Source organism: Pagrus pagrus (genome assembly GCF_965226575.1).
Source record: "Pagrus pagrus genome assembly, chromosome: 21".
NCBI lineage: Eukaryota > Metazoa > Chordata > Actinopteri > Spariformes > Sparidae > Pagrus > Pagrus pagrus.
The window spans coordinates 19,688,034-19,711,617 of NC_140208.1; the positions used below are offsets into that span (position 1 = coordinate 19,688,034).

Below are 23,584 nucleotides of genomic sequence, written 5' to 3' on the forward strand. Positions count from 1 at the left end.
ATGTCACCATCAGATGTCTTCATTTACACCATTTATTTTTGAAGTGACTGTTTACAGTTAACATTTTCTTGTTATCTTTATGCACCATTAAATGGTAATTGTAAAGAGGTCACTATTGATGACATATAGATATTTCTGTATTTTAAGGCACATGAGACAAGGCTGCTATGATACAGCAGGTCTGTATGTGAATTGTGACTACTCCCCAGTCTATATCTCATTTGTCATGCTTAGCCTTTCAGGATGTAAGTAATCTTGGTTTAAAAAGTTTTTCTGGCCTCTCTCAGGTAATGTTGGCTGCCTCCTATTGGTCATTATTGGCACCGGCGATCGACATGGCAGAGGATTCTGGGAAATATGGTTCCTTCGCTTTCGTGCCGGTGGCTGTGGGATTCACACTTGGAGCGGCATTTGTTTACTTTGCTGACCTTGCGATGCCCCTGCTGGTAAGACCCTGATGTGAATCTCACACATAGAGGATATTCCACTAAAGTTTGTAAGGATATTGTTTTTAGTGGTATGTGAACACTGAATGTAGCAAGTGCACCTTTGTGTAAGTTGGGATGCTGTGTAAAAGGTAGATGGATACAGAATCCAAATGAATTTCGACCTATATTCAATTGCTACAATACAAAGATATTTAATGCTCAAATGATTTACTTTATTTTTCTTTGTAAATATACACCCTTTTTAAATTTGATGAAGTTGGTACAGGGGCAACAAAAGACTCAGAAAGTTGTAGAATGCTTTATGAGCACCTGTTTGACCTGCTCCATTCCACAGGTAAACAGGTTCAGGTGACGTGAGTATCATGTTTGGGTATGAAAGGAGCATCCTCTAGAGGATCAGTCCTTCACAAGCAAGGGTAGGATGAGGTTCACCACTTTGAGAAATACGCCTGTGGGCAAAAAGCCCAACATTTTAAGAACAGTGTTTCTCAATGCACTATTCACTTATTATATTCACCATCTTCAAGTCAGAGAATAAGGAGATATCTCTGCAGGTAAGGTTGAAAACCAACAATGAATGCCTATGACCTTCAATCCCTCAGGCAGCGTGTGCATATACAATTGGCATGATTGCATAAATTGAAAGGGCTCAGAATCACTTTGGAAAACAATGTCGGTAAACACAGTTTGTCTCTGTATAGATCAACAACATTCAGAAACATCTCTTACTTCTCTGGGCCCAAGCTCATCTGAGAGGGACAGACACAAAGTCAAAAGGGTCTGACGAGTCCACATTTCAAACTGTTTTTGGAAATCATGAATGTCGTGTCCTCCAGGCTAAAGAGGAAAAGGGCAATCCAGATTATAACCTGCTCAAAATTACAAACATCATCTGTAAGGGTATGGGGAAGTGTTAATGCCCATGGCATGGGTAACTTGCACAACAACAGTGTAGCTTCAAAGCTGTGCCTTTTCTCAGTGTTTTGCTGTGATTAGTATGTAATTACTTGGTCCTTTGCAGGAAACTTCTTCAGAAATTACTTTCCAGGGAATATATTAGGGAACCAGGGATCCGGACACCTAACTATTATTTGAAATGATAACAATTGCTGTCTTGGTGAATCATAGTCTCTTGTGTGTGACTGTCGCATTGACTTCTTCACAATAGAATGGGTTAGTCAATTTTTTGAAGGAGATAACAGCTTGAGACAAAGTACTTGACTTGAGTTCTGGAGAAGAGATGCGCTTTATATAGGCTCTTGATATTAAGATGCTACCAAGGCTGTAGTACTCATGTTTTGTCTTGGTCTCAAGTCTTTTCTCCAGATTATTGTGCCTTGTGCGTGTGTGTGTGTGTGTGTGTGTGTGTGTGTGGTCTTGGATACACTGTATGATCCTTGTCTTTTATTACTCTCCCAATGATGTCATCTCATTGGCACTTTCACCTGTATATTTGTGTGAATGAGTGCTTATGAATGTGCATGCATTTTTACATGAAATATTGTGTTTTATGATGAGCAGGAATGCTGATGATGGCTCTAAACACCACTGTGCGAAAGTGCTTTCTCAGAGCTGCCAGCATGGTAATCGACCCTTAGTCTTGTTTTGCTTTATATTTGTTTGGTCGTGACTTCGTCCTGGAGCTACTTGGACTTGCCTCGGTCTCAACCTGAATGGTTTTGACTTCAGCTGAATTCTACAGAATCAGTGATCAGTAAACTTTGAAAGATGAAGCGAGGTCATTATTATTTCAACTTGATTATTTGTGCAGCTCAGCTTCATATTTAATTTAAATTGAATGGGAAAGTTAACTAGTGGTATTGATATATACTGTATATCGATATTTAAAGACGTGTACAAACCTTGAATTAAAATAAGATTTGAAGAGAGTTGAAGATTCGATAATTATCATCAGTCATCATCATGATTTTGCACATGTGAACCTTATCTACTGATTAAATCTGAGCTTTCATCTGAGCTGTGTGTAAGAGAATAGGAACGGGTAGAGACGGGACTGATAGAGACAGAAATGCGATGCAGCCACTACAGCGGGAACAGCAGAGAACAGCTGTTGCCTTAAGCTCCTGCAGTCACACCAGGACAGCAGCACTGACGCGAATTACATATGAAGGAGCGGCTGACACATCACCGTCATGCACACTCATACAAGATGACACACACTCATATGAACACAACGCACATACACACACTGATACACAGTCTATTGAGGATAATGGAGAGAGACGAAGGGGGGTGATTCATCCCATCTATATGTAGAAATAAATTAGCTAGTGCACACATAGATGAAGTAAGCTATTTGAGGTTTCATATAGTTTCGGTCTTTTAGTAAATCACTCCTTTGGAGAATTTCAACTCCTAGTGTCTGACACGGCAGGGTGACAGTTGGCTGATGGGCCGGATGAGCGTCTGTGGCTCTAGTTTTTGCGGTCTGACCTTGTGGGCGGCTATTCAGTCAACTGAGCATGTTGAATCAATGGCCGAGCCCGTGTGTGATAGAAATTGCTCTGATTGGCTGTTCAGCTAAGGGAATCAAAAACATACTATATGCACATAGAGATGGTAGCTTTTAGTTACACCCAGTATATACTTATTGCATTATTTCTCAGCGATGTTTCACTGGAAAAACTCAAAATCTTACCAAGTATATTGGTCTTTATTCAGTCTTTTGTCTGTTTTTTTTTTTAGTCAAAATATCCCGTTACACTAAGTATAATACACAATCACCTACTCAACAAACAATAGCATTTTAGTGAGATAAAGGGACTTGTTTTTGGACAGCATATTTTCACTTGTTACATTGGCAGATGGTTTACCTATTACAAGCAGAAAACAGCTTGCATTCATTCTGTTTTCACTTATTTTTGAAGTGCCTTTTTTCCAGTGTTGTTTGCATGTTTAACATACTGTTTAGTCTTTTTTTTGCACCCTTTGTTGCAGTTTGTTTCTTTACACCACTTCCATAATCGCAAGCACCCAACTGGTAATCACTGACACAATAAAATGTTTGTGACTAAAGAGATTATGATGAAAATGTCTCTTGTTTTGAACCAAAAAAGAAGCAGTAGCTGCTCAAGGACAACAATTCTAGACTCACTTATAGCTGCACTGAAAGTTAACCTTATAGGAAGCCGTTAAGGTCCAACATATTTCCCGCCTCTCCACTCAACTCAGCAGGAGTTAATTGGGCAGCTGACCTTCTGGCCTAAAAGCACCCATGCTGCAGTTCAGTAACTGCATGCAATTGGTAATCTGAGGCAGAGGAAATGCTCTGAAAGAAAACTGTATCAGTAGTAATGGGCGAACAAGCCATTCTTGGAAGCATTTAGGCTTTCCAGCCAATTGTGTCGAATGGGTTTCATTTCTCAGGGCTTAAAGCTTTCACTAGGGGAACATACTGTACTGTTCAAAAGAATTTACAGCAGGCGAGTAATTTGTTGCAGTTTGTACAATAGTTGGGTCAATTATGTCTTTTAAATTAAACTGGTGATGAATACATACATATATATGAATCCTTTGAAATCAGTGTTTATTCATAGAAAGACAATTGACCTAAATTGAATACATGACATATGGGAGAAATTTCACGTCTGACTTATGGTAAGTAGTTACCACGCTCCCACTGCTCCTGTGGATTGGTAGTACAACCTTAAAAGCTGTTGAAACTAGTGTCTGATGTACTGCTGCAATATAATACGTTGAAGAGTTTTTTTTTTATTGTGTTTTTGTTGGTACAGTAAAATGTGGAGAAATAGTGTCTTGAGAATGTGCTTTGATCGAAAGCATGCTTTTGTAACTGCTCAGAGGGGACTGAGCAATAGAAGGCTGTCAACCTCATTGGAGAACATGTTCTTATTGTATTCCTCAATCTCTTTCTTTTGATTGTTGTCTGAGTTGGATTCCCATGAATTTTCTCATTTCTTCTTCCATTAAATGGCTTGTTTCAGCCTGCCATGTGTTTATGAGGAGGTAATAGCATAATTTAATGCTCCAAATTGCTAAGGGTGTATGTTCCACTCTATTTGTGGGTAAGATTCATATAAATGTTACCTCAAGAGTGAAAAACAGACAGCTCTGCACTATCAAATTAGCAGACAAAAACACGCGTCTGCTAAACAATTAGCTAATAAAATGAATCCAGCTACTGCCTATGACGTAATCAGAGTAGCAAGTGTATTTTACGTTTTAATTTTTTATTTAGTTGAATTCTGTAAGTCAGATCTTTTGAAGAAACTGGTAGACCATGCACATGACTCAAACGGCAGGCCTGGACTACTTGTGAATTCAGTAATACCCAATTAGCTGCCTTTAATCACTCTTTAACGCCATGTAATCATGTAAGTCGTTACTGCATGAGGCACATTATCCTGGCCTATATATACATATAGGTTGTAAGTTGTTGTGTTCCTCGTGAATTCATCAAACTTGATTAAAAAGAACCTTTTCTGTAACAATCACAAAAAATGGTAAGAAACAAGTCTTCAGATACAATGGTGATGGAGTCTTTTTATACCTTGTTGCTAGGTATAGCTATGACCGGAGGCGTTATGTTTTCAGGTTGTCCGTCCATCTGTCCCATTCTTTTGGAGCCGATATGTCAAGAACACCTGTTTTTTTTTTGTTTTTTTTGTTTTGGCACAAACGTCCACTTGAACTGAAGGATGGATTGATTAGATTTTGGTGATCAAAGGTCAAGGTCATTACGATTGCACGAAACACGTTTTTGGCCTTGTTCCATACATCAATTTTTAGTATGTTACACAAATATCTAATAGGATAAATTTAACTTTAAAAGGTGATTTAACTTTATGTTCAAAAGTTTAGCTTCACTGCGACATCAAAATGTTCTGAAAAAGCTTTTCTGGCTATTATTCAACACCATAGCTCAGGAACTGAAGGGAGATTGTGACCATATTTCACATTATGTAAGATACTGAATTGGTGACTTTTTGGGTGCCTACCTGGGTTGTGCCAAATCACTGACAGCATTCGACTACTGAGCCCTGCATCATTGTAACATATTGATTTAAAAGGTCTCCCACCAGAGAGAGCAAGAAAGTAGTGTATCCTTTCTTAGTTGCCATAAGGCAGGAGTTGTCAGAGGTTGTGACATGTGGGAGAGAAAATGAAAAGAAGTTTGATACTATACTAATGTTACATCTCCATGTGCCTTTTTATTATTTTCTTATTAAACCTGTCAGTTTGGCAAATTAAAGATGCTTGGTTGCACTGGTGGCAGCAGTGTGTCTGTTTTGCGGGCTACTGTTATCATGTTTAATTCAATGAGTTTTTTGTCACTAAGCTTCCTCAGTGCAGCTAGCCAGCTAACTTTGTCTCAAGCCCCTGAGGCTGAGGCAGCTAAGATACAGAATGTGTGGAGGTGAAGACCCTTTTAAACCTGGCACAGGCAGGGATGTGAGAGTTGATCTCTGGTGAAGGGAGACAGTTTTCTCTGCTGTCAGTCTCAAAAGAAGTTATTCCAAAATATCTTGGTGTACTTGACCTTACTTTGCCATGACTGGATGCTCCTTTTTTGCACTAAAGCATGAACAAATTCCAGCAGTGTTATTTGAGATGTACAGGTCTGCAGAAAATGCAAAAAAGCTTTGAGAATATGCTATCGTCTTTATTTTTCACCATTTCATTGGCAGTTATATTTGTGCTACTTGGTCTCATGCTAGCTGACTGTCTCCTGTTTTTTTCTTTGAATGATGTAATCTAACATCATTTTATCCATCATTCCCCTAATCAATTCCACATCATGCCTTTTGAAATACTGCATCACTCTTTTCCACTTTTATGTCAGCCTTGCAGCCCTCTACACGTAATCCACCTCTCTTCTGTCTTCCTTCTTCTTCTGCCCTTACTTTCCTTGGTGCCATGGTGACAGTGGTGGAAACGTCAGGCTGTGATAATAGCTAGCACGAAATCAACAGGGAACATAGGGGATCTTATACACACACACACAGCGGGGGGCCATCAGTGTTTGGACAGCTGCTGGTGCCACTTTTACTGGCTCCTTAGTAAACACTGTAACTGAATGGGAAGAGCGATTGAGGAAGGGCAAGATGGACAGAGAGGGAGAGCTACAGTAAGGTTGACAAGGAGAGAGGGATGGGAACGATAACGGACATAAGGGAGGATGAGAGGGCGAGAGAGATTGGCAGAGAGCAGGAAGGAACTAAGAGAGCTTGGTGATGAAAACAGGTTACCAAGACACTGTATAATGGTTCCAGTAAGACATTTTTATCACCACCCCTATTTTCCTCTTTCTTTCCACACATCTCTGTCTTTCTACCTCTCACACTAAGAGAGTCTAAAGGGCATGTTAAAATACCGTAAATTGAGTTTTGTTTTGTAAACATGCAGGTCTTGCTCTTATCGTGAAACTCCAGTGGTCAGATTAGTTTTTTCTTCCAAAACAAACGTATGAGCTGGGATATTGAATGTCATGAATATTCACACCTGGTCTTGCAATTTTTGAGTAATTAGAAATTGTTTATCAGACAACAGAGTGGGAGGTGCTACAATGCACCTAACAATTTGTTCGCAGCGTGTCTGCCTTGATTGATTTTGTACACAGTATTTTAACATGGCAATCATGGCACCAGCACAATGCTCCAGGTAAAATGTGCCCATTTAATGAGGGCAAACCAAAGCACAGCAGTTATATTCGTTTTGTAGAGAACGATTAGGGTGTGGAATGTAAATCAGAGGGGGGTGTTTTAATTAATTATTAGTCACTATTCATCTCAACACCAGTGTTGTTTGCAGAGATACTGAAAATTGCTTTAATGGAGAGTAAAGTTGGGCTTGCTTTACCAAGTAGGAAAACATCATTAAACATACCACCACTGATATTTGTATGTAGGGGAAACAATGATATGTTAATGTTGCATTTACAACTTGATTCTATTGCCCGAAGTATCACAACTATGTCTTTGTTATGTATTCTCTTGAGTTCTGTTCTTACAGTATCAGAAGTGTTTCCAACTATGTTGAAACCCACTGATATTTACTCAAGGTAACGATGGGTTCCATTCGGTTCCACCCATTGCTACTTCCAAGATAGGGAAGTCGGCAAATGAGACTAAACCTAATACTTGAATACAACTTTACAGAATCAACTTGTCTGTGAACATTTCTGCTTGAGTCATGTCAGATAGATTTTTTTCCTCAACGTTGATGGTTGTTTGATAATTATTCACCATTAGCGAAAAGACTGAGTGCAGAATCATTGTTAATTCATGTTACTCTGCTATTAGCTCTTCTGCTATCTGTTAATGGATCCAGATCAGAGCAGAATCCAATGTGATTCCAGGTGTTTACTCCTCCTGAAGGTCTGGCTCCGCACCCGACTCCTGCAGAGCTAGCCGCTTCTGAGCAGTGGCTATGCCCCTGATGCACTGCCCGGCACTCCTCACACAACGCTCTGCCAATGCCACATTGCATATTGTGTGTTTAATATGTACTTGAAATGATCTGTTATATACTATAATTCAGTTAATATTTGATGTAGTTATCAGTTACTTAGTTTTCTGAAATGGTATGACGGAAGGCGGAAGTTAAGGCAGTGACAATTTCACTGCAAAGAAAAATGGTGGAAGAGTCAATTTCATGCATCTATGAATTCTCTGAGCTCTGTAACCCCACTGTCTGGGTCCTCCCAGGACTTGAGTCTCAAGCATGATAGAAAAGTGCAGGGTGCCAGCTGGGAAAATTGATAGTGATTACATTGTATATATTTCAATGTAGTCTGTGGAGTCCTAGTTAGCTGCTCATTCTGTCCTGCTTGAAATTATTTGCTCTACCATTCGCAAATGATTTGCTCTGGTGTTTTGGTGTGAAAAACAATGGAAAAGGAGGTTTTGCACATTTTCACAAATGTGTCTTTGCATCAAGACCATAACAGTAAGACCACAGCTATTATCATATGGAAATTGTCTGTTATTGCTGTATTTTTTTTCTTCGTATGGTTGAATCAGTCCAGATTGAAAGATAGAAATAAAAGGCTATAAAGAGGTACTGAATTCTTGCTTCTTTAAACCCTGGTAATTCCATTTTCTGGCTTTCATTTGTCCCTGGGTTGAAGTCATGGAGAGGACAGATGATAACTGGCCAAGCTGTTGCAGGATTGAGTGGTTTGTGGAAGCAAGAGTACTGTACCTTGGAAGAATAGAGTGTGAAAGGGATGGTAGGGAGAGAGACGTTTTTGCTCCATTTTCATGTATTCTTTTCAAACTCTCACTATTCCTCAGATAATATGTGTGAAGACAAAGTGTTTGCATGTATTTGCAGAGACGGAGAGAGATGTGACTGCTCAGACTTGAATGAAATACAGTGCTACTTTCTCACATTATTATCTTCTCTCTCCCGCCCTACTTGCCATCACCATAACAACAAATAATGATCGGGGGCAAAGGAAGTGCTGGTAGCCTGGGAGCATTGCGTCTTGGTGTACAGTATATCACCAGATCTCGGTTTTCCTGTCTACAATATACAGGAGGCACTTAGCCAAATGGACAGCAGTAACAATGGCCACAGCACAGCAAACACATGACATCTTTACTGTTTGCTGTGTCTGGGGAATGGCTGTCTTACTGGTGGGACTGACGGGGGATGTTTAGTCATGGTTACCCAGTCTGAAAGCCTTAACCGTTAGCTGTCTGTAACTGTATAACTGTAAAGTAACACCAAGCTTGTTTTTTTGCAGTTTCTGTAAACTCTGCAACCTTTTCTTTATCAGTTTGCTTTTGGTACCAGCCAAACTGGGAGTACTGAAATCTGTTAAGGTCCAAAGGGGGAAAAAAACCCACTTCAAAACCACAAGATGACACAGCTGGCTTATCTGTAGACTGTAGCTGCCCTTTCATGTGTTTTAGATCCTTTATTCATTTGTTTGATTAGAGTTTACTTGGGACATGTTTACTTGGGACATGTTTTAAAAACTTCGTGAAATTGTTGTTTATTGTTAATTGGCATAAAACCAATGATCTGTTGATCTTGGTCATTGCTGAAAAACATGTTTAAGTGGCAATTCAAATCAAATTATGGATTTGGATTTGCAATTCCTACAGTCTGTCCTTAACCTGAGCATATCTAGATGCCATGGGTTGTCATTTTTCTGAATTTTAAAAATGTTGGCATTTGATGCCAAAGCATTTTGTTCTCCAAAATGTTATTCAAAGTTTTGCAGTCATATCTAGGACCATCACCTTTGTCTCCTGTCTGGCTCCTCTAACATCAGGATACTTATCTCCTTTCAACTGCTCAGTAAAGCTGTCAGCAGGACTTCCGAATCGTGACCAGGGTCCTGGCTGTGTTGGCCGAATTTGTAGTCCAATGGACACTAACAGGCTCAGAGGGTAACTCTGGTGATGATGTTCTGCTGGTCAAAGTGCAGCTCATTGTGAGAATTCAAAGTTTGGGCATTGTTTATCTGCCAGATTCATGTCATGTTCATATCAAGTGTAGGACCTTGACCATTATTTGCTTATCTTGATGGGTTAGAATGTTTGTGGTTATACAGCAGATACTTAATGAATTGGTTAGCATTTTCATTTCAGTTATATATTCTTAGTTGAGGCATGCTGGAGCCATACACAAAGGGCTTAGCTCTCTGGAAAGAGTTTTTGTTTTTTGCTAAACATTACAGCCATCTGACAAGCCTGCTTTAATGAACGCACACAAACTCTTTGTCTGGGTCGTTCTCTCTTAGACACAAATTGGAGCAGAGTGCTGAACAGACATGGCCTCGTTACTTTTCCTCCCACGGCTGCTGTCAAACAGGTTTCCTCTGTCTCAGGGGTTCCCGGTCCTATTCTTGTTCTGACAGTACAGTTGTCTTTACACCTCTACACAGATGAGCTTAGCTGACTTTATTACGTTATTTGGCATACATAATGAGATATAATGGAAATCAGCCTTCTGCTTGTTCACTGTGCACTTGTGTAACTACATAATGAAGGAAACTGTTGGGAAATTTAAAATTCCAGTCTTGCTTTTGGAATCGCTATTGTTGTGGCTGACATTGATTCACAGAGCTTTGGTTAGTTGTGATAGTTTGAGACAAACAACAGAGGTGATTTGATACCGCAATCTTAATTTTAAGGTTATTCTTTTGGTGCTTCTGTTTGTTGCTCCATTTGTCTTGTTAGAGGATGATTTGAGGGGATGTCTTACTATCTTGGGTATTATAATACCTCGCAGAACATGATTAAATAAGGCACCAAACAATACACAAAAAAAACTGTTGTGAATTGTGAAAAAAAGGAACTATTTTAGGGAACTTTAGGGAGTTTAGTATTGCAAAAAGTTGGGGGCCTCACAAAAAAAAAAGATTAAAAGGCATAAAGACCCTGACTTTTAGTCAACACTTTAAACCTGCATTCTGTCTAATGGCCAGCAGGTGGCAACTCCGCCATTTTGAAAGACATGGTAATAAAAATTCAGTCAAAATGTATTGCTACCCATAATTTGAATTAGAATTTAGAATGGCATTTGACTTACAAAAACAATTCAATCACAATAATGTTTAAAACAGTTTTCATGTCAACACCACAGGAAGCAGATGAATGATTTTTTTGCACATTGAGACACCACCCAACACCTCAGCCATTGTGCCTACATAGGTGACAGAATGAGACAATTGCAAATAAAATTGGACCAAAGCATTTACAAGAAATTAAATTAAGCTCAATTGACCTGCAAGTGTTTCGGCAAAACCACTTCACGTTCACGTTTGTTCATGTTACATACCACATTGACATGCCTACAATACGTGTCATATCACATCCACATTACATGTTTATGACCTGACTTTATTATCTGGAGCTGGAGGGGATGATGGTGAAGTTGCCAAGCCAGTGATGGTAGTTCGAGACTGCATTCAGCAATTGTTGAACTGGATATTTGTAATGAGAGCTTTGGACATCTCCAACTGTTTGTGATGATTAAAACAAGTATTTTAAGCCAAAACATGATAATTTCCTCACCCTAACCAAGTAGTTTTTGTGTCTTACCCTAACCAGGCGATAAGCATAGTGTTCCCCAAACATTAAATATAAAAAAATTTTAAAAATTGAACCAACATAAAGAAACGGAAAGCTTCAACATATCTGTGGTTTGCAGAAATGTACATTGCCAAAATTTATTCTGGGATTGGTTTGTGAGACAAATGTTCACCTCAGAAAAATGTAACTCCTGGATTGATTGATAGTGATTGTGTGTGGCTCTGTAGGGCCAATCAAGACTGTCTGGTCTTAGGCCAATCAAGACTGTCTGGTCTTGATTGGTCTTACACAGCCAATGTCCCAACTGTACAGACATTATACACATATATGCGGTGACCCTGTGACTGATCTCAGCATTCTCTGTGGTGGACCGTGCAGTGACTAAATGAAACTTTTCCCAATGATGGGAATGTCCATCTTATCTTAGTTTGCATGGATGGGGGCACCACTTTAGAATCTGGATTGAGAAGACCCATACTAAAAAAACCTTAGTCAGACTAGCGTCAGTAAAAACTGATAAAGGCAACATTTAACTCAAGTTAATCCACACAAGTCTGACAACCCTGTGACCTGAAGGGAGTAATCTACTAACACTTATCACTGATAGACTGCATTGAGCCCTCCTGTCTCACATTATGCTGTCAGACGGCTGACTCTGGGAGTCTTGCACCATGATAGATAAGTCTGCTTAGAGACACTGCTGTCGGCTGAATGGCTGATGTGTCTGGCCTGCTATTTAACCAAACGGTGCTTTGATAATGTGACATATGCAATTTAATGAGCCTTGTTCTCCATACAGCCTTGCGGTATTATGAGTGTATGCATATTTAATGAGTGGCTCCAGTGGGAATGAAACTTGTAATCCCTGCAGCATTAGTGCCATCCTCTACACACTGAGCCGCATGGAGCCGTTCTCAGCACCTGCATCCTTTGCGTGTGTGTGAGAGAGATTCAGACCATCAAAGTTACACAGCAGCCAGGAACATAAAGTGAATAAGGGAATGTTTACATAACTGCATAAAAGAAAAGAATTGGACACAGCTGCATTGTCCTATTTTTTGCTGAGTTTGATGGCCCATGTTTGGCTGCTGTCTTTTCAACAGCAAATACAATTTATTCCGCTTGGTACGAAATCAAAGGGACTGAACTCAATAATTCATAGCAACAGTCTTCCTGTTTATTTTCCTTTTTATCTTTGTTTGGCATATGAAGATTGATATTACTTTTTTTTTTTTTTTATTGAATATTATCCTCTTAACAAAAATAGCTGCATCAGTCAGTCAGCAAATGCCCCAAAATTGACTTTTGTTTACGTTCCAGTGACTCTAGCAGTAGTAGGAATTCTTGCCCATCTAGAGCAAAACATGTATTTTTTTTATAAAGCCACAAAGTCCGTAGAAGAACGAGTTCAGGCTGGTTGGATGGGTTAACAAACATTGGAGTTTGACACGGTAAACCCCTCCGTCCTTCCTTTTGTACTATCGAGAGTCAGTCAGTGTTGGTTTCTTTTAAATATGACTATGATCTTTTCTTTAAAGTGTACTTCCTCGATTAGGGTATGCGCTCATATAACATCACCTGACTCAATGATAGCAGAACCAGAGACATTGTCTTTTTTATTCCGCACATTCTTCTTCCTTGTCAAAACCTACACCTATATTACGTACCTACATTACCCACAATGTTGCGCCACTACAATTTCCCTCTGTGATTAATGAAGCCTGAAGCTGCTAGCCTAAAGTTTGGGTTGGCAATCTGGCCAAAACACTAAAATATATAAGATATACAGTAACATTCTGAGTTTGCACCATTAAAAGTGTAATAAATATAGTTATTTTTTGGCACAAGCTCCTTATCCGCCATGCTGCTAGCTCTAACTCAGGTTGCATTATTTACAACATGTCAGCCATGGAAGAGCCATATATTGGCTACATTATTTAAAGGTATAGTTGGTAATCCTGTTCAGAAACACTATTTGTTATACTGGGTGAAATGGTCTTTCCACCCTGAGAGTAGTCCATACATAATGTGTTCAGAAAAAGGAACAAAATAAATCAGACCTCTGTGGCAGCTGCGGGCCTGTAAAAACTCTGAACAATCCCTCCCTCTCGGTCCGAGTTGAAAGAACCAATCAGATGCCTTCATGTCTCGTCCTGCCTGTACCCCCCTCTGTCCCCCCCTTTTCCCTGCGCGCACTCATCACGTGTCACGTGTTGCCGGATATATTCAGCACACTGCATATGGAGTTAGCAGGAGATCCACACTCCAGGTCAGAAGGTGGCGGTAATGCACACCTAACAGCTGTTTGCCAACAGCCATAAAACAACAGAAGAAGAAGAGTTAGCACAGTTAGCAGGAGATAACAGTGGCAGAGAAAATGCAGCCAAAAGTAGCACTTCCAGAAGTGATGCAGAGGTTGCTGTCTTTCTGTTGGACAGGTAATTATTTGTTTTGCTTCGGGGGGATTTGTTATTTTCATGAAATATGTAACGTTAGCCAACTTAGCTACTTTTGTAGCTTGTATTAGCCCAATGCTAACGGCTCTCCTCTGCCCTGCTGACGGACTGTCTGATGCGTGTTCAAGTGTGTGGGGGCGGGGCTTTGGACGGAGCACTGACGGGAGGGGGAGAAGGGGGCGGAGCTTAGACGAGGTGCCACTTTCAAATCTTGCTAGCTCTCCAACATTACCAACTATACCTTTAACTGGTTTGTTCACGTAGCTGGAACTGCTTGTCAGTGACTTGGAAACAGACGTAGCAAGAACTTAAATAATAGGAACTTAAATACCATGATCTCTACGCCTGAGATGGAGATGGATTACAATCTAAAATTGTCTGATCACCTACCCCTAGGTCTAAGTAGTTATTCGAACACAAACTGTAACCTTTCCGTAACCCTCAACTAGCAGTCTCTGACACTAAAACCTTAACCATATCTGTATCCTGTGATCAGAAAAACAGTTTTATTTTTTGCAACAGTGATTTGTTATTCTCCCAAGTTTGGAAGGCAGTGACAAATTATGTTGTCTAATACACATGTGACATTCAGAACCACTTTAATGTTTGGGTGGCAATTAAAAATGAGTTTTTGGTGGTTTTAATTTGGAGGATTTGTTGGACATGCTGGTGTTTTTGTGGAAATTAAAAGGCCTTTGTTGATTCCAGGAAATTGCCCTTATCTGTATTGTCTATCCTCATGCTTACACACTCCCATACGCAGGTGCACACATGCACATTTGCGTAATGCCATTAGTCAAATTAATTCATGTGGACAGTTTCTAACCAAGAATAATGACACCAATAGAAAACCTCAGAGTGCACCTGTCACAAACCTGCTACCAATAATATTCTAATTCATCACTCCTATGTTTAAGGCTCACATACACATATAGATACACACTGAAAAGCCTCTCTGTACTCTTATTTCTTTATTATGTTATTTTTTTATTTTCATTCTTTTGTAGGACATACACTCATGTTATTGAGTATTTGCTATGGAGGCTTTCATCTTTTTTCTGTGTATGTTGATCCATTCAGCACCGCTGTCTCTGGCCCTCAACTCAATCCTGCATCTTCCTTTTTGAAGCAGGGCCAACATAATTGAATCTGTGATCTCTCATCACTCTCTTCTGCTTCTTAATACCTCACCAGTGTCCCAACTTGCAGCATTGTGCACAGTTGGGCCCAGTGACAGTTTAATGAGTACACGTGGCCTCTCTCTGCCTGTCTAGTTTGTGTTTCCCTCAGTGGAGATTTATATTAGCTTGTGAATAAGGGATGTCTCCCTTATCTGAGGCGTCTGGCCGGGCTGTAAGGCTTCTCTCTGCGTGTGTTTAATGAATGATGCTGGTGAAACACTGATATGCTCGTCAGTGTTTAGAGTAAAAGGGAGACATGGGGATGCTGACTGTTCCCCTGAGGCATTTTAAAACATCAGAAAACACAGTATACTATGAAGGAGTATCATTCTGGCTACATGTCCATCAGGAAAATTGATTGTTGCTGATTATTGCTTTCATTTCTCAGTAGAAAGAATGTGTTGCTCTGTGACCTCACAATCAGAATGTGATTTTGCTCCCAAAGTAATTTCAAAGCAACCCAGAGAGCCCTGCCTCAACATGACTTTACTGATATGCTGTTTAGAACTGGTGGCTTTAAAAGAGGTGTTCAGCTAAGAGGGGCCAGAGACATCAGGCTAAGAGAGTTTGAGAGTTTGCCTTTGTGTCTGATTCTGATCGTTAAAGGTCATTTTTAATGTAAAACAAGTTTCAGAGCAAAGTATAAATTACAAGCTACATCGCCGCACTCATCACATTTTTCTTAAATGTCGGTTCAGCCCAGTCTCAGCCAAAGCATGTAATATACAAGCCAATCCATTAGAGGTCAGCGTGTGAAGATGACGGGAACAGTGGACAAATGTAATTCAAAGAGACAGAGTCTGCATAGGAAGGAGGTACGGGATGGTAGAACGGTTTGTACCTAGGACTTTCACCCAGGGTTTTAGTCCTGTGTGAGGCACACAGACAGTGGTTACTATTTTGAGGAAGTAGTTAATTTGAGGAAAGACCATGATCTTTTCCTAAACCTAACCAGGTAGTGCTGATTGTTTTAAGGTAACTATCTATTTTAAGCGAAACCTTGAGGTTTGCCTAAACCGGGCAAAGTAGTTTTGGTGCCTAAACCAAACAAGTGGTTTTGGTCCCTTTATTTTGAACATGCGATTGGACAGAGAATTTTAGTAATAGCTAATCTGACCACAGTAGATGCCGTGTTGTTTTCATGGAGAGGCAAGGCCAAACAGGACAGTGACATGGTGGACCAGCAGGGCTGTTACATGGTTTGAGCGGCGCCAGAGATTGTCTTTTGTGCTGGGGTCTATGACTTAGTAGTCAGAGCAGACTGTCCACTATTTGCAGGGTTAGCATTTCAATACACCGTTTCTGTTGTCTACATTTCAAGGTGTGCTTGTGTAAGACACTGTCCACCAGTTGGCCTTGATGGTTTGACCCTCGTTTAGCATGGTAGCCTGCAGACTTTTCTTTTTTCTTGGCTGTAAATCAGAGGACAAACAATTTGGACCACCTCACGCCTGTTTCATGTCTCACGTATGTGATCTTGTTCTGTGTGACCCCCTGTCACTTAATTGAGAGAGAGAAATAACAGCAGAATCAAGGGAATCATACAAGAATTTATGTTTTAGGTATAGGTAGGTTTAGGTATAGTTACAGAATTATATTGTAATTCTCGGTGGGGCAATAGACCCATCTAACCCCACTCTAGTGGCTTTTACATGTAACACAAAGATGCATATATATTTATGTTCTCTCTGTAGCCACAATCTATACAAGCTCAGTGCGGTATTTGGATAAACAATACATAGCCTATATATACAATAACTTTGCATGCTCTTTTTTTATATCTATTTGCAGAAAAATAAAAGAATGTTTCTAGTTTAGTGTAACAGAAAATGTATTTTTACTATTCCCAGGGACTAACAAGAGACTGCCTGATTGAAATAGCACAGGGGGTATTCTACAGTCATGCATTGACTACCTGCCTGGTCATGTTGAGCTAATCCATTTATTATTGAAGTGTGTGCGTGCCTTTCTACTGAGTGCTTGCGTGACCTGCCGTTATTCCCCGTTGCTGTGTCTCCATCGATCAGGCAGGCCACCTCGAGCACTTCCTGTCCGATGTTTCTATTCTAGTCTTATTGTTTTCCCCACACCCACCTCTCCTCATCTCAGCTCCTTCACAGTCTGCACACCCAGGCACTATATGTAGCATTTTAACAAGTATATACTTTATTTTTTATGGTATTTTCAAAATATTTGTGTAATTTCACAAACGAGAGAGCTCGATACAGAGAGCTTTTTATTAAGCAATTTTGTTGTTAGTGAGGTCAAAGAGTGGCATGAAAGCTCCTCTGTTTAGTCATGCAGCATGTATCTATGGCTGTAAACTTATTTGCATTAGCATAGGGGATTGATTTTATCAGATGAAGCATTTCAAATTTTTCCCTCAGTTGCAAGCAGTGTATGCCAAAGTTGCCGCACACACCACGAATTTACACAATACTTACACAGTGTCTTTGAACAGCCCTGGTTAGACGTGTGAAGCTGCAAATTGGAAAAGGTGTCTTCCATCAATGTCTCTGCATCTGGACTACCAAAAAATGAAGAATATGGACAAGAGTTTGTTTGGCTGTTTACCAGAGCCAGAACCTTTTAGCACCTGTCCACTCAGAGTCATTTTGGCAGAGCTTCAACCCAGTACTCAACCAAAGAAATCAACCTGAAGTATAAGAAACTTTTGATTGCAGTAATTTGCTTAGGTGTGGACTGTTGCATAGGTATAATGGAAGCATTACATCCTTACACATCCAATATAGACAGGGTGTTATTGTCGAGATTGAACTACTCACTATGAGAGCAGTACTCCACCGATGTAGCATTGCGATCCTACAACGTTGTCAGACTATTGATGGACAGTTTCTAACAAAGGACCAAAATCAATGCACCAGACAGATTCTTTTTTTATTCCACGTGGACTACTTCCTTGTCAATACCTGCGCTCACGTTAGCCACAATACAGCTTTATCACTGACAGTTCAGCTGTGATTTGGGTGTGTTTATGTGTGGTGGTGATTTATTTTCTTCCTTTAATCAGCCTCCAATAACTTTGATAAATAACCACAAACAGGCTCTCCGTCACAACGACTGAGACAGAGAAGAAAAAAACTCTTCTTCGTCTTTTCAAAGTAGTTTATTCTCATAAAGGGTTTGGATTCAGAATGTGAGACAACAGTACTTCTCCCCGCATCTATTTTTAAAACCTTCCATCTTACGATCTTCTGCATTGGCTGAGATATGTCTGAGTGGTTATGAATGAAACGCATTGTCATTTGCCAATACACTTTCACCCACTTGAAAGCTCTTTTACACAGAGAAACTTTCTAATGCAGTCACAGGACACGTACTATAGTTCACTAAACTTCACTGTGTCCTCCCTGCAGTTCTTGTCAACAACCTTCCTGGGCTCTGTACAGCCAAATGACCTTGATTTGCACAAAGGTTCATGTTGCCTCTACGATATGGTTGCATTGACAAAATAATCTTTAAAGTAGATCATATAAGAAAAACACAATTGCCTTCGACATATGAAAACATGCTATACCGAAAATACAACTGAATGACATACATTGTAATTCACAAAGTCTGTTTTCTTTTATTTGGTCAGGAGTTATTAAAAAAGCCACTGGGTTGGTTACTTTTGCATTCATTCTACACGTTGCACCTTTAAAGATGGTTCATTTCCCAGAGGCCTTCACATTACCATGTCTTTGTGCACCTGTGTCTCCATTTGTGTTTGTTTAACTTCACACACACCTGTGGAACTTGGGTACAAGAAAACGATGCTCCTTTTATTCAGCTTGCCCTCAGCCTGCATATAATTAGCATCTGATTTGCTATGGCAGCAGCTAATTATGCAATCAGCGACTGGGACTGCCTGTACCGCAGGCTGATTACTGAGCCTTAAAGACGCAGCTCGGTCACAGCTGTCAGCCTGCTCAGAGGAGCCTTGATTTGCGAGTTGCCAGACAACATATAGGCAGTCACATGTTGGATGCAAAGTTCAGCTGGCCACACTGGCGTGAGCACTGTCGAGTCATTTGAATTTAGCAAACTTTATCTAGGTAATATGTGGTGCTCCAAAAGCATGTCTCTGTTGTAAGTTTTAAAGGTGGCTGGTAAAATGTGATATTTTCACCCCTCAGAAAACTCTCATTTATGTCCGTAACATCAATGGTTTTCATAGCAGCAACAAGGAGTCAAATAGCAATTATACATCATAATCCAGTCCAATTCAGTTACAGTCACTTTCTGTGTGCTCAGTATGTCAAGATACACTGTCATATGTTAACTGTTGTGAAGTGAAGCTGATTTCAAATAAAATTTTCTTTGTTGCTTCGAAACTATGAATAGAAACAAAACATTTTTCATATATGTGCAAGAGGAGTTTATCAAGTCATTTCAATTTCAAAGGTCATCAATCATTAATGTATACAGTAGATCAAAATTTTGCTGCAAGTCTTTTTTAATCTCTTTTCAGAAATTAATGAGCTATTCAATCAAAAAAACTAATTGATATTTTTCAAAAGCTACTTTCGATAATCTTTCAGTTATTTTTCAAGACACAGTGCCAAATATTTTAACCCAACCACCAGAATAAATATTGGTAATGCATGCTTCTACAAACCACGAGTAAGACAATGCTGTCCTCATGTTCTGGTTAGCTTTAGGCAGAAAACTAACTTGATAAGGGTTAGGAAAATATTCTGTTTTGGCTTACCTGGTTCTGTCACCACAAACACTGGAAACTGTCCCCACATCCTGTCAAAAATATTTGATGTTATTGCCAGTAACTATCAGGAAGATGTCCCCGGGGTCCCATTAAAACTAGTGGTTTTTCACTAATGAATGTTGAAATGATGTTTTGAGCAGTTGGCTCTCGCTTGGCAGCTGTTTTTGCCTCTCGCCGCCACTGTCCCTTCCTCCTGATGACATGAAAGTCAGGTCATATACTTGTGATCTGAAAGGGATATGACAAGTATTTCAAAAATGTTGATATGATACTTATGAGACATACTATTTAGGGTGCTTTCACACCTAACCTGTTTGGTTCAGTTAAAACGGACCCTGGTGCTTTTTCAGGGTTACTGGGTTATTTTGTGCTGGTGTGAAAGCTGTCAATCGAACACCGGTTTGGACCAAACAACCGGATCGAGACAGCTTGAAAAGGTGTGTGTCCGATCACTTCCAAGCTGTTTGTGGTGTGAAAGCAAACGGAGCAGCCATAGGGTTTATGATAATAAATAAAAAAGTATTAAAAAAAGTATCCTACTCCATGTACTGTGACAGTTTCTAAAAGTCCATTAAAAGGTGTGGGGCAGCGATCCCACAGCAATAAAAAGCCCTGAATCATTACTGTACTGGATGAATCCTTTACATGTCTGTACCTCATCAGTCGATCTGCAGTCAAACATATTTATAATGCTTATAATAAGTTATTTCCTTGTGAGCTCTATGTGTCATCAAAGAACATAAATAAACATCTGAAGCATTAAAGGGCTTCATAAACTGCTGTGACATTTGATTTTCCCACCTGGGTCATGATGATGCACTAATGATGCAGTCCCATTAACTGTCCAATCAATGAGTTACCTTTCAGTCTGACTGACTGACTGTTTAATCTTCTCGGTTCCTTTGTAAAATGTCAGTGAGAACAGGAAACAGACCAGAGCTACAGTGCATCAATGTATGATTTTTTTTCAGTTGGTCCGGATGAAATAACCCAAATTACAGGTCTCAAAACACCCTGAATGTATCTGTGGTTTGCAGGAACATAAAATACATAACATTTTACTCTGGTGACTGGGCTGAACATTTTTTGGTTCCAGCATCTCAAAAGTGAGGATTTGATGCTTTTCTACATCACATAGTTAACTGAGCATCTTTGGGTTTTGGACTGTAACATTTTACAGACAACAAAATGAATCAATAAAATAGTTTGCAGATAAATAAAAAGTGCAAAAATCTGTTAGATGTAACCTAATTCTAAAGCGATCAGATTTCTGAATTGAGTCTGAAGTCTACACTTTTGAGGTTACCTGTAGTTTTTCTCAAATCTGTTCAGTGCAGCTCAGTTGAATCTTTGATAGTATGTTCTCACTTTGTGTGCTGCTAGTGACATTTCTGGTGACTATGAGGAAATGAAAGTTTAATTTCAACACTTTTCACTGCGCTTGCATCAGCTGCACCGTCCTTTTGGGGACAGAAATTTTAATGCAAATCTGAACCTCACAATTTGTGTGAACCCTGATTATCCTGTCCATGTGTTTGTGCGATCCTTTCTTGAATGCATAACAACACGGTGACAGAAGACAGGTGAATGGTGCTTCCAGGTGCGTGGGCCCATCTGAGACGAGACATAGAAAGCTCATTGAAATGTGCCCTGCCGCCATCAGGGTGACAGGGTGCGTCAGCAGAGGATGATGCTAGTCAATGCATTAGTAATGGCCCTTTGCCTCACATCAAGACCACCTCTCAGTGTGCTCACGTCATTACACAGTGCCTCTATTATCTGTGTGCCTGTGCGAGTGAGAGATGGAGTGACAAAGACAAAAAAAGAGGGATTGATGGAGAGGGAGACGTCATGGTGACTAATAGGAGGTAATTGTGTCTGAATGCAATTGAATTGCATCTTTTCACTTCTCGGTTTCATTGGCCATCTTGGAGGATGCCAGTAAAGACAACAAGTTATCATTACAAATTATAAAGATCAGGTTTCCCTTTTTGGTGCAACTCAATCATCTTATGCTTGCCATATATTGTATTAATTGGTTAAAGTAATTCAAAAATACTTCCTAAGTGGCTCACAAATGCAATAAAAACTGCGAATACAATAAATTACTGGAACACATAATTATATTGAGATAATCAAGAGACATTGCTCCCTTTAAATACAATCAGTGCTTGTTAATGTGATAATATATCATCATGAAATATTTAAATTATTGAAGCTGTATTGAATGAATATGTGCTTTGTCATTGCTTGTGTATAGACACACAACAGGAAGCTGCCACCCACAGCGTTATGTTATTACGTGAAACTTATCTCATTTTAATATTTGATGCATGAGGTCAGAATCCCTCAGCTCAGCTTTAAAATGGGATTTCGTCTGATGTCAAACAGTGGCTGAAAAAGATTATTTGTGTGTACACGTGTGAGTGTGTGGGAGTGAGACGTGTAATTACACTGGAATAATTGTCCTATAATGACGTGCTTCACCCCAACTTGTGTCAACCATAAATTACCATCTAATTCTATTTGAAAGAAAGACACATGTGCCTTGAGGTACAAGCCTGTGGCTCCTGTTTGACATTAGATTTGCACTGCCATATGACATGGATGGTTTATCATGTTTGTCATTGTAACATCTGAAGTATTTGCTGCCTCCTTTTGAATCAATCCATCATTCCGTGACTATCTCCTGCAGGATGACAAGATAAAAAGTGATCCGGTCAAAGTGAGATTCAGTCTCATGTCAAAACACACGCCAACACAGATTTAACGTTATGCTTGTGCATTTGTGGTCACGAAAAAATGGTATGAGGGTGTTCCTGCTTCCAACACCACTGCCATAAATACAAATCCCAGGTCTGTAACAATTTGTCAGTAGGTGCTAACTACAATGAAACTCATTATGTCATAACAATGCTATATCTTCAAAACTTTTTATTAATTCTTTATGTTGAAGTAAACATGTATGCAACTCTGTGATCCTACCATCACTGAAGTAACATAGTGCAGAAACAAGCGATGGGGGGGGCAGAGTGGCTGTGACAGAGACACTATTCAACCTATTGTAAGACACTGTACCATAAAAAATATTTTGAAGCTGTTATTTTAAGGTAAAGTTACATTATGTTGCTTTAAAATTAATTTGCTGAATACAGAGCCATTCTATAGTGGTTCAGTGCCATTTGTAATACAGATCTGATAAAAGAGTAAAAAAGACATGAATTGAAACCAGTCACCAAACTGTATGAAAAGTTCTTCACACTGTTTATGAATTGACTTGATTTTTTTAATGCCTCATTTACAGCTGTGACATTATGGTTAAATAAATGACTACAGCATTCACCATTGTTTGTCATCATTCCCGGAAACATGAATTTAGGCTCAATCCCATTTCCAATTATAACCCTACTCCTCATTTTCGTATTCCCCCTTGCCCCTCAGAACCGAGTTCCAAGGCATAGTGGTTGAAATCTCCATCTATGAAATGGGTCAGCCCTCCATGACATGGTACATGATCACTTATAATCGATAAACAGAAGCGATCGGACATTTCCAATGCGCGTCTTCAGCTGTGACGATTTCTTTCGCTCTACTGTGGCAATCCTTGCTCATAATGCCATCTGTCCTTCATCTGATGGCGATAAAAAAGCATCGACACCTGCAAATTGCTCATAGATATGGCTCACGCCATCAGTCAGTGATCAAGTCATCAAATTAAAAAAACTTCTACATTACATTTGTG

At 39.7% G+C, this 23,584-nt stretch overlaps 1 protein-coding gene across 2 annotated transcripts in view; it reads left to right on the forward strand.

Annotated features, from left to right (window-relative positions):
- Window positions 1-23,584, forward strand: part of slc39a11 (solute carrier family 39, member 11) — a 122,101-nt gene that overhangs the window by 26,428 nt on the left and 72,089 nt on the right. For both annotated transcript variants that reach the window (XM_084341974.1, XM_084341975.1), the window contains exon 4: window positions 288-446. In XM_084341974.1, the coding sequence (XP_084198100.1) occupies window positions 288-446 (159 nt within the window). The remainder of the gene's footprint in view (window positions 1-287; window positions 447-23,584) is intronic.